The following is a 12,155-nucleotide window of genomic DNA, read 5'->3' on the forward strand; positions in this document are numbered from 1 at the left end:
AGATTCATTTCCCTCAGTTCTTGATTGCGAGGTTATTTAGAGATTTGTACTTCTTTGTATGTGTTTGTGATAACTCACATTTTTAAGTAAATTGTTGCATCTCTTTAGCCATTTTCCAAAACTACAATGCTTATTTTGAAATGAATGAACCTGGGTGACATTTTATCACTTTCAAAAACAATACTGTGAATGAATTAATGAATTCACTGAATCAATGAATTCACTGTCAAAGATCAAGATGAAACTGAAACCAAACTACTGGTAGTCATATATTGCATAGTTGTTCTCAACTCCAGCGTGCTAACGCTAAAGGAGGAGTGGAGCTGTATGCAGTGGAGTGGAGTTGTATCCATGTAGTGAAATGGAGCTGTACCCATGCAGTTGAGTGGCACTGTACCCATGTAGTGGAGTGGAGCTGTATGTATGCAGTGCTAACGCTAAAGGAGAAGTGACTGTATCTATGCAGTGTTAACGCTAAAGGAGAAGTGACTCTATATGCAGTGCTAACGCTAAAGGAGGAGTGACTGTATCTATGCAATGTTCACCTGAGATTTCTGGGTCTGGCACTTGAGACTGGACTCCTGCCCTGTTCGATCTACATGTGGCTGTCGCTCCAAAGGGTCCTGACACACAATGCCTGATAGGTGAAAACATAAACAACAGATAATAGACAGGAAATGGAAAAAAGAGTCTCAGAAACTCAGTCAAGCTCAAAAGAGAACACATTACATTCAAAGTACATTCATCCACCTGTATACAGTAAATATACATTTACATTTATTCATTTAGCAGACGCAAATCATATAAAAGGACAATTCCGGTGCAAAATGAACCTAGGGGTTAATGTGTAGCGAGTTCGATCGTTCGATGGGATTTTTCATGCTAGTCGAATGTGACCAGTTTTATTGCAAACCGCTAATTAGCGTTTAACGCTAGCCTTCGGGGCACACGTACAGTAGAAAGAAATTGCTATTTCTATACCACTAACAAGGCTCAAAATAGCACCACACTTACACAGTAGCATAATGAGGGTCTCTACATGTAAACCGAAGCATTGAGAACTTTGTAAGTGTACAGGCAGTTTATTAAAAAGAAACACATTACCGTTCACGTCTGGTTCACATACAGGCAATAAACTGCCTGTACACTTACAAAGTTCTCAATGCTTCGGTGTACATGTAGAGATGCCCCGAAGGCTAGCGTTAAACGCTAATTAGCGGTTTGCAATAAAACTGGTCACATTCGACTAGCATGAAAATAAATCCCAGCGAACGGTCGAACTCGGTACACATGTGTTATTAACCCCTAGGTTCATTTTGCACCAGAATTGTCCTTTAAGTGCCTTGCTGAAGGGCATAACGGTGATAGCCGGGAATTGAACCCACAACTTTTCAGGCCACTGCATGCTAGCCCAGCTCCTAAGCCACTACACTACCACCACCCTGTCCTATAATAAATGTCCAGTGATTAAAACACATGTGCCATCATGTACTCCTATTCTCACTTTGTAGGCAAACTGGAGTGGGTCTCTCGCTCACCATTGTGGTAAGCTCCCCAATGACCATCCTCTACATGCATTTGCAGTGAATGGAGGTAAATGCCACAGGCCTGAAATCATTCATGGCTTTAGCATGGGGCTTTGTGGGCGCACAAATGACAGAGATCACCATCAGATCATTCAGGCCCACACTTCATTTCAGAAGGTGGTCGTAATGTGGTGGGCCCCATGATCCCAAAGTCTGCCATGACCAAGCCTCAGGTCAAAGAAGTTTGAGAATGTGAATGTGTGGTAAGAAAAAGGTGCCGTTAACCCGATCCCTTATTCCACACCTTCATGTAGGCAGTGCCATTTTACAGGGCAGGATTTTGGGCCCAGTCTTTATTCTTCTTTATTCACAATTCTTTATTATTCTCTTCTATTCATGCAGCCATAGTACATATGATAATGACAATAAAGAAATGATAAAATAGAAGACTTACCAATGAGGGATAACATGTCTGAAATCATACTGGCCTTGATCTTCAGATCTAGTGGAGTATCGCTGGAATCCAAGACACAAGGAAGAGACAAAACAATGAAAAACAAATCAATTGCATCTGCAACCCCCTACAACATGCATATTTCCAGTGCACATGAAAATGACATTAAATATATAATAACAGAGCAGCAGGCAGGATTCTATAACAGGCAATGGTAAACAGGCTATCATAATGAGTACATCAGGATTCTATAACAGGCAATGGTGTATAGATTGAACGAAGAGTCATCATTTAGAGCTGCTTTCCTTTGGCGGAATAGGGATTAAATAGACAGAAAATATAGAAAACTTATGAACAAAACTAGAATATCATGGTACTGGACTTCACTAAAAAAAATATATATTCTTAAACGCAGATGGAGCCTTAGAGCAACAGGTGTTGCCCAGCAATACCAACAATGGTATAGAATACTTAGCAGAGGCAACACAGTAGAAACATCTAGAGTCTCCAATAAATGAATAGATTACTTGGGAAAGATGTGAAAGTCGTGAATTAAAAGTGGTATAACTGTCCATGACCATGGTCCGTATTCATTTCTATGTTAACAGCAAATACCATGTATCTGAATATTACCATAGTCCATCCAATATAACACAATATTCTGCAGTGTTCTGAGTATGTGTATAAACACATACACTCAATATATCTCAAACCTGACTTCTGTTTTACTCAGATCATCAATATTTCTGTCACTCACCAAGCTAGAGAAGGAGATAGGTTAACTTCCAAGAGCCAAGGCTTAAGGTTGGAATCAATAAGGACATCAAAACCATAGAGTTCTGCAGACAAACACACAAGCAAAAAGATGGAGGTTGTCATATTCTAACAATTGTCAAAAAAGGGAGTATTTTCCATTGATCTCTAATGTTAACATAAAAGATGTAATAATAATAATAATAATAATAATAATAATAACTAGATGTACCGCAGAGCGGTACAAAATATGACCGCCGCCCAGTCCAGCACATTTTTTCCACAAAAATAAATCACGCTGAAAGGCCTATATGATTCTAACTGTCTCACTAAATTGCATTATCCACACTCAATTCTCACTGGTATCTGCTAGACAACAATACCAAAACATGATTAGTTCATAGATTTCACATGTAAAATTAATTTTATACAACCCCACCCCCATCTTGCCTGTTCATAATTCTGAGAAATTCTTGTGTGCATGTGTGCGTGTACATGTTTATGTGTGTGGGTGTGTGTGTTTGTATGTGTGCCTGCGTATATGCCTGTGTTTGTGCATGTGCATGCATGCGTACATATGTCTACTGTCTGAGTATGTGTCATACGTATGATTACTGTGAATGTATGTGTGTGCGTGTGTATCTGTTTATGCACATGTGTGCACATGGAATGGGTTAAGATGACCCCTGGAGGCAAACATACGGAAAAAAATTGGTCATCCTAGTCCCTACGGTTCTCAAGATATTCACAGAAAACTGTGTCTGCCCTACCCTCCTTTCGGGGGGTCCAGTCCAGCGGGGGGGCTACAGATCAAAACGAAAAATGATGGTTCCATGCTATCCATGTGGGGTTACATGCCCACCAAGTTTCGTGTACCCCGGTCTTTCAGTGTCCCGGGAATCCTTGTTGGTGTACCGTCACTAAATGTACACATAAATAATTTTATTGTAAGGCCCCCCATGAACGAAAGTTCACAAAACTTGGCATGCATTCGGAGGGTGTCATAATGATCCTACACTTTCAATTTCGTGCAGTTTTGACCATGTCAGCCAGAGATATTGTGATGAAAACACCTAATTTTTTGCTTTTTAATTTTTAACTAGGTGGCGCTATACATGAAATAAGTGGTAATGGGATGGGTTGACATGTCCCCTTAAGACCAACATACAAAAAAAAGGTGGACCTCCTAGGCCCTACGGTTCTCGAGATATTCACAGAAAACTCTCTCCGGCCACCTACAGGCCAGTTGGTGTATAGTAACATAAATTAATTTATTGTGTGGCCCCCCATGAGCGGAATTCCACTAAACTTGGCATGCATTCAGAGGGTGTCATAATGTTCCTACACTTCCAATTTTGTGCAGTTTTGACTATGTTAGGTCACAGATACCTGCGATTACAACACCTCATTTTTACTTTTTTGTGTTTAACTAGGTGGCGCTATCCATGAAATGAGTGGTTATGGAATGGGTTGACATAGCCTCTTGAGATCAACATACAAAAAAAATGGTCCTCCTAAACCCTACGGTTCTCGAGATATTCACAGAAAACTGTGTCTGCCCTACCCTCCTTTCGGGGGGTCCAGTCCAGCGGGGGGGCTACAGATCAAAACGAAAAACGATGGTTCCATGCTATCCATGTGGGGTTACATGCCCACCAAGTTTCGTGTACCCCGGCCTTACAGTGTCCCGGGAAATTTGGACATGCGAAAAAAAATCTGACTAAACCTATATGACCGCCGCTTCGCTGCACGGCGGTCATAATAATAATACTAATAATAATAATAATAATAACTTATACTTTATTGTCCTCTAGGGTCAATTTGTTCTCTGCATTTTACCCATCCGGGGGTAGTGTGCACATATTCACACACACACACACATATACACGGCACCCGGGGAGTAGTCGGGGGTTAGGTGCTTTTCTCAAGGGCCACTTCCAAGGAGACTTTGTGCACATCCCAGGTGTTGAACAAAAAAAGTCAATTTTTTTAGGAAAAAGGTTCGCACACTCCAAATGTGTGGCAAATAATGAGAAAATAAAAAGCTTTGCTCAAGGACACCTCATCCGTGGATGTGGAAGAGCTGTTTTAAATCACTCCCCCACCCACATTTTTCCTACCAGTCAGGGATTGAACCGGCCACCCTCCGGTCACAAGTCCGATTCCCTAACTAAGTAGGCCACGGATGCAACTGGTCTGTCAAAAACATGCTCAAATACTATCTTACAATCCCATTAACAACCCTATAACTAGGCTGGGCAATAAAAAGGCCCATTTTAGCAGACATCCAGTGCTCCCTCATGCTTATCTGGTACCCACATGAATGATTAAGTGAGCTTTATGCTGGTTGACAATAGGCTCCTGCAACTAACTGAATCTCCAACTCGAAGTGGTAACGTAACATGTGGAGGTGGTGTCCAGTGACCAGCGTCACAGTCCCCTTACAGAAATTTCAGGTTTCTGGCGAACAGTTACTACAAATTTGAGGCAAGGTCATATTTTCACTTGCAAATTAGGTTTCTAGCAAACAGTTGCAGTTAACTTTTGGCAATATTGCAAATTTTCAGCAATGTCATATGCAAATCAGAAGTTCACTGGAAGTTTGCCATTATTGGCTAAGTGTGGTGACAAATCATTGGCGAACACATTTGCCACTAGTGACAATATTGGCAAACTTCTGGCAATATTTTTTTGTGAACTCATTTGTTTCCCACAAATCACCCACAAGTTTGCTGCAAATCTGCTACAAACATTTACATTTTGTAAGGGTCTGTCTAAATAAAATAATGTTGCAGCTTAGCGGAGCCACTGATAGTGTTCAACGCACTACTAACCATTCTCCTCGGTCCGTCATCATACTGTATAAAGCCTGCCCCATGCCAGATAAGTGGCTGCGATTGGTTCCTGGGTTTTTGCTGATGTAGAAATTCGCTTACATGTTAAGGTTGTTAGAAAGACCTGCTGAGCAAATTCAAAAGCGCTCACAGATTCGTCTGGCTAGCTGAATGCAGTCCGATGGCCGGGCCTGAAGGCTTTGCCAAAGAAGACCTATTCTATAGTACTTATGGAAATGATCATTGTTGTATGGTGTCGGCTGTTTATGAAGCATTTGTAAGCCACTGTCTATTTGTAAAAGCAAAAGGTAAAAAAGAGAAGTAACATTAATTAGTCAGCGATATTGTAGGTCTTAACCCTCTAGGCGCCACAGGCGACTATAGTCGACAAGATGCGGTACTGAATAAAACGGCCGATTTAGCCAAATAGGGTGTCATATTTCGTTCGACTTCCACTCCACTAGATGGCAGACATGTCATCGCCATCCCCGAAGCGAAAAAAAGGACACGCTTTAAACAAAACTTTCTTGCTACAGCGCATTGAATCAGTGCATGAAATACCGGAGCTAGTGTGCGTGTGAGCCACTTTGTCAGAGCGATATTGTCAACGTCAGCGAGTATTTGCATTAGATTATCGTCTAATGGCATCAAAAAAGTTTACCTGAAATGAAGTGTTGGGTCTTCTATTCGCGGACCCTGATTCTGAAGGGGAATATCTGCCTTCAGAAAATGACGGTGATTCGCTTAGTGAGGCTTCAGATGCGTCCCTGCCTTGCAATGATGCAGCTGGACAAAGTGAGAGTTTACTCCATAGTTTAGCTTACACCAAGCACAAACGTTGAATCATTTGCCCAATGTCACTGGTGGGAATAATGTTTCACGGGTTGAGTGTTCATCGGGAAGTTAGCAGGGTGTTAGTGGTGTGGCTTAGCGAGGCTGGAGGTAGCCTAATATCCATAGCTAGCTTCTGTCTTCTGAACACACGTGTGCCTCTCCACAATCGCCGGCGACAGTAACGTGGTGGAGCCTTTGTCTAATGCCACTGGGTATGTTAGACAAGGTCGAAGCGCTCATAGGACAGTTAGGGGGAACGTTGTGGCAGTGTGGGGAGTCGCAATGAGAATGACAGTAGGCCTAGTCCGAGCTGCTGGGCCAGGCAGATCTGGCCATGCTGCTCGTGATGGTGGAGGTGGTGACACGCTCTCTCCCTCTCCCCACACACACACACACACACACACACACACACACATTAGGTCATGCATAGTCTATCACAAGATGATGGGAATGCTGGCCCTGTATGGATAGGGATAGGGAGTCATTATCTCTACAGCAAAAGGCCTGCTACATAAAAAAAAAAAAAAAAAAAAAGTCAGCCATTTAGTAATGATTTACACTGTTGATTTGCTATCTACTTCCCTGATCATTTAGGACATACAGTACACTATGTGTTCCTTTTTGTGTGTTCATGTCCTTGTGATGTGTGTGTCTTTGTCAGCTAAGAAAAAAAAACAAAAAAACATCAACAAAAAAAAAAAAAAAATACTAACATTGTCTCTTGTCTTGTCTCGTCATCTCACTCCTGATCTGTGCCTTGCCGTGGCAAATGAGCTTTTGAACTAAACAGGTCTTGTCTACTTGTGTTTGTGTGTCATCTGAATAATATATATGTGCCCCATACATGGAATCAGAGTGCCTACTGTATGTAGTAAATGGAAAATCTCTACAGCAAAAGGCCAGTCTACCGCTACATGCATTTGGTTTGTTTCTGCCATTTATTAGTAATGATTTACACAGTTTGTTCACTACTTACTATTTACCTGAGCATTCAGTATTGTGCAATATAGCATACAGAAGGTGAGGGACATTTTGGGGGGAAAGAAGTGGTGCATTTTATCATTCAAACATGCAACTTTTCATGAAAATTCTATAATCCAAGATGGCCGCCACCATATGACGTCATAATATGCAAATTAGATATAAACATTTAATCTCTACATACACTTTGGGTCATCCTTAATATTTCTCTAATTTACAGAAAGTCTCTATCTCTTATCACTTTTAAGATATAGCCTTTTGAAATGAAGATGTCAAAATTGATCGTTTCGGAAAAAAACCTCTGGCGCCTAAAGGGTTAAAAACTACAAGGGGCATAGTGCTTTGGACTTGTAACCGGAGGGTTGCCGGTTCGAACCCCGACCAGTAGGCACGGCTTAAGTGCCCTTGAGCAAGGCACCTAACCCCTCACTGCTCCCCGAGCGCCGCTGTTGTTGCAGGCAGCTCACTGCGCCGGGATTAGTGTGTGCTTCACCTCACTCTGTGCTGAATGTGTTTCACTAATTCACGGATTGGGATAAATGCAGAGACCAAATTTATCTCACGGGATCAAAAGAGTATATACTTATACTTATACTTATGTGCACGACCATTTGCATACGCAGGGCCAAGATTTACCTATGGATCTTACCAAAGCAATTGGTCCTGTAGGGAATGAACATCTTGCAAGCAGAGGCTACCGTGAGCTCCACACTTAGCAGAGCTTTTATCACCAGGTCCTCTATCTGCCCCATTAGCACTGGAACACAATACAAAATGTCTATGTAACAAAAATCATCCAAACTCATCATCATAACTCATATATTCATTCATTTAATGTTATTCAACTAACCCTTATTTATTAAGTGTTGTATGTCTCCCAGACGTACTTCAAATCATTGTAGCCATTTAAAGCACTTTCAAATTTCTTAAGGCCAATTTCTAGTCCAGGTGAAAAGTGTCGCTCAACAAAATATGATGTGAAAGAGACTAAATTTGTGTCTACTAGGGTGTTGCAGAGCTCGTCACGTACTTGTGTACCAATTGTAATGGTGCAGAGTTGTTGCATACTATGATATCAACTCAGAGTTATACACTGAGTTGTCTGTTGCCGTGGTCACAGTGTGTGTCTGTTCACTTCCGCGTTTTGGAAATATAATGTAACATGTAGTGAATGTACAAGCTGAAAGTAGGTGACGTTATATTTGCCACTTTGTTGCTGGCACAAGGCAGCACGGCAGCATGAAAGCCTACAGTGCCGCCACATCTGTCGACAACAATATTATTTGTCAAGAGAACACTTGGCTCCTAGACTACATATAAATAAAAGAGAGACAGTTAACTATAAATCCTGCAGGTAGAGCTGGCAGAAGATGTGAGAGCTTTCCACCCACTCACATGTGGTGTTCATGCCCTGCTGTTTCAGATACCGCAGCATTGCACTCATACTCCATTTGTTGCCATAGTCCTCCACTTCAGCGTCATCACAGCTGCACAGAATGGAAAACACTATCTGGATTATAGCATTTTAATAGACTAGCATAGAGTGTGGGATGCCTGGTCTGTAGCTACTTGCTTTTCATCATCCCATATCGACACAATAAGCATTTTCACAAAGATATGCCTTAATTTGAATTAATTTGTGTCACATTATCTTAAAAGTTTTTCTACCATTTTTTTTAGCATTTATAAGCAATGGCTACTACATAGTATTATAGACCTCTTTTGAGTAACAGAGACAGTGTGCCATTATTCCAGATCTGAAATATTTATAATCATTTAGGATAAAAGCACCCAGATGAATATCCATTACATTACATTTCTTAATAAAACAACTCTAAAACACTTGTTGGGTGCGCAAAAATCAGTTGGATTGAACATTTTAAGTACAATTATATCATACTTGGATGGATGGATTCATACCGTACAAAGACATGCTTGCTATCTATGTATCTATGAAATACATTCGTCAATAAAGAATTTCAATCTATCAATCAATCAATCAATCAATCAATCAAATGCTAGCTTTCTATAAGTGTAAACACTTTCAAATTCTTTCTGCCAGATATTCTTGCTTACCTGACATAATCACTGCTCTTCTTGTTAACACTGTAATTAGTAAGATGCATGAACTGATTCTTGATGTTCTTTGTATTCTGTTCATACTTCACTGTGGCAAACCTATGGATCAAAAAGGTCACTATTTTTTAGATGGAAGAGTATCATCCACTCCACTTATTCTGGATTAAAAACTGAATTTTGACTTAGGCCAAACAACAAGGCCCAAGAAATGCAGGCCCACAAATTTACATGGATTTGTTATTTACAGAGCCAGTGGACATTGCATAACTATTATGTTTAGATAAATAGACATTTATTAATCCTTTCAGAAATTCATCTTGTACCATATAGCTCATCAGATAGACAGACAACAGGACCACTAAACCCTCCCACAACCCCACACAACAACAATACACAACACCAAGCATCTCTACATTATAAAGTTATTGTTAGTACCTGTAGGGTATCAATAGTAAGGTGCAATATCATCAGTGACCAGGGCTCGAAATTAACTTTTTTTCTCAGTGTCCCGCAGCTGTCCCGAATTCTACTTGCCACTGTCCCGGACTTAAACACCAGTGTCCCAAATTCAAGTTCTTGTTTTTAATAAACAGCATAATAATCAGTAACTTGCATCACTTAATTAATTCGTTCTGGTCCACCATGTCAGTTCTGAACAATTTATTAAACACCATTTCATTAATCATCTGCTGTTTCACACAACACTCATTTTCAGAGATTGCGCTTTTGGCTCTTTTTTGAGGTTGCACTAAACATTCATTGTCCATCGTTTTGACGGACAGGGTTGTAAAACATTCCGTCAATAATCTATTTTCACGTGTCTTTAATTTCAATGTCAGTTTGGTATGATGTCATGGCCACAGATCTCAGTGAAAACAATAAGTAGCCTAGCGTGGGAAATTACCACAAAGCTGTCAGATAGGCTAGCCTACTCTCCTGCCACGCTGTCACCATCAAATGCGTTCCCAATTAAATTAATTAGCAAAACGTAGTTAGAATATGTATCTCGATGTAACAAGCTGTTTTGACATTGTAAACGTTCTCTAAGAAGAGTGTAAAGCAGTTTGCAGTACCCTAAAGTTAACCACAACGTCGACTATTGCTGGAAAAAAATAGCGAGCGGCCTATTTTAATAATTTGATAAACTAATAAATGCTCGGGCGGGCGGATTAAAGTGCATGGCCGCAGTTTGGACACCCCTTAGAACTGCCACAGCGAAATGTCAAATGCTAACTTAAATAACTGTTTTCATTGTTATAGGCTACCTTGCAACACTATCGTTTTGTCAAATCGCAGTTGCAGTAGGCTATTTAGCTCAGCATGATATTGGTGACGTTTGTCTGTCAATGACAGAAAACATGTACCGTTTTAGTCAGAGAGGACTGTCATCTCGTTTTTTTTAGAACACCAGTGTAACCTTAGGCCTACACTATCAGTCAAAAATGTTCACAATGTCATGAAAACAAATGCCATTTACCTGCCTGCTAGTTAGGTAAGTTAACCTCTATATCGGAAAGTGACCCATTAGGCCTACCGCCCTTGCCCTATTTTTGTGTCGGCCTATAAGTCACAATATTCATTTAACCAATACGGCAGATTCCTAAGGAAACGCAAGCACCCAGCCCATTTGGTTATCTTACTATATTTGTACCAAAAATAACATTGTAGTCTACAGTGATTTGAAGAGCAGTAGCCTAAACAGTGTTGTAAGGCTGCGTGTACAAAACCGCTTTACAGATTTCTTTACAGATCAGCTGGCTAACGCTGCTTTTGCCAGCTGCCCGTCACGCCAGGTCAAATTTTGTATAGGCCAGATTCTGTATTTTATTCAGACAAGAAAGATACGTTTAGATTCCCATGTGAACAGTTTAGGGAAAAAGTACCTATTTTGAAATTTGCTTTGCCATTTTTTCTACTGTCCCAGAGTTGTCCCAGACATCATTCTATTGTCTCCCGGAAGCATTTTTTATGGTCCCCGGGACGTCGGGACATCGTTAATTTCGAGCCCTGTCAGTGACATTTTAATATTATACCAAAGTGCAGTATTATCTCACAGAAAGGTTTAAGTTATTTTCATTAACTTATACAGCAGTGTAAGGCTGGTAGGAATAAATGATTTGCGAGCCTGGTTGGTTTGTAAGGATGGCACTGTTTGCATTCTTCTACCCTTGTACAACTACAGGTCTATTTCAAACTTCCCCAAGGTTATTGAGACAGTCGTCTTTAACCAAATCAGTAACTACTGAAATATAAATGGCTCTTATGACAACCTCCGTCAGGGTTTCATGGACATCATAGTACTGAAAATGCTCTTGTAAAGGTATTAAATGACATTCACCTGAATACAGACTCATCTAAAAAAGATGGTCCTAGTATTGTTAGATCTTAGTGCGGTTGATCATAAAATACTACTTGACAGTTTGGAAAACTATGCTGGACTCTCAGGAAATGTCCTTAGATGGTTCAAGTCCTACCTAGAAGACAGGGATTACTTTGTTTCTATCGGCACTTATGTATCAGAGAAAACCACCATGCCATATGAAGGGATGGATTCTTGGGTCCCCTTTTGTTTAACTTGCACATGCTGCCTCTTGGCCAAATCTTTCAAGTGTACTGTACATGTGGCTCATCATAGCTGTGCAGATGATATCCAGATCTATCAGAAAACTTCGGTCCCAATAAGTCATTGTGTCT

At 40.6% G+C, this 12,155-nt stretch overlaps 1 protein-coding gene across 3 annotated transcripts in view; it reads right to left on the bottom strand.

The window, feature by feature from the left end:
* Positions 1–12,155, bottom strand: part of ttll5 (tubulin tyrosine ligase-like family, member 5) — a 38,919-nt gene that overhangs the window by 17,332 nt on the left and 9,432 nt on the right. For all 3 annotated transcript variants that reach the window (XM_048227898.1, XM_048227899.1, XM_048227897.1), the window contains 6 exons: positions 9,459–9,560; positions 8,778–8,869; positions 8,032–8,139; positions 2,738–2,819; positions 1,981–2,042; positions 546–637 (listed from right to left, as the gene is read on the bottom strand). In XM_048227898.1, coding sequence (XP_048083855.1) covers positions 546–637; positions 1,981–2,042; positions 2,738–2,819; positions 8,032–8,139; positions 8,778–8,869; positions 9,459–9,560 — 538 coding nt within the window. The remainder of the gene's footprint in view (positions 1–545; positions 638–1,980; positions 2,043–2,737; positions 2,820–8,031; positions 8,140–8,777; positions 8,870–9,458; positions 9,561–12,155) is intronic.

The sequence above is a fragment of the Alosa alosa genome, chromosome 19 (assembly GCF_017589495.1).
Source record: "Alosa alosa isolate M-15738 ecotype Scorff River chromosome 19, AALO_Geno_1.1, whole genome shotgun sequence".
Classification (NCBI taxonomy): domain Eukaryota; kingdom Metazoa; phylum Chordata; class Actinopteri; order Clupeiformes; family Clupeidae; genus Alosa; species Alosa alosa.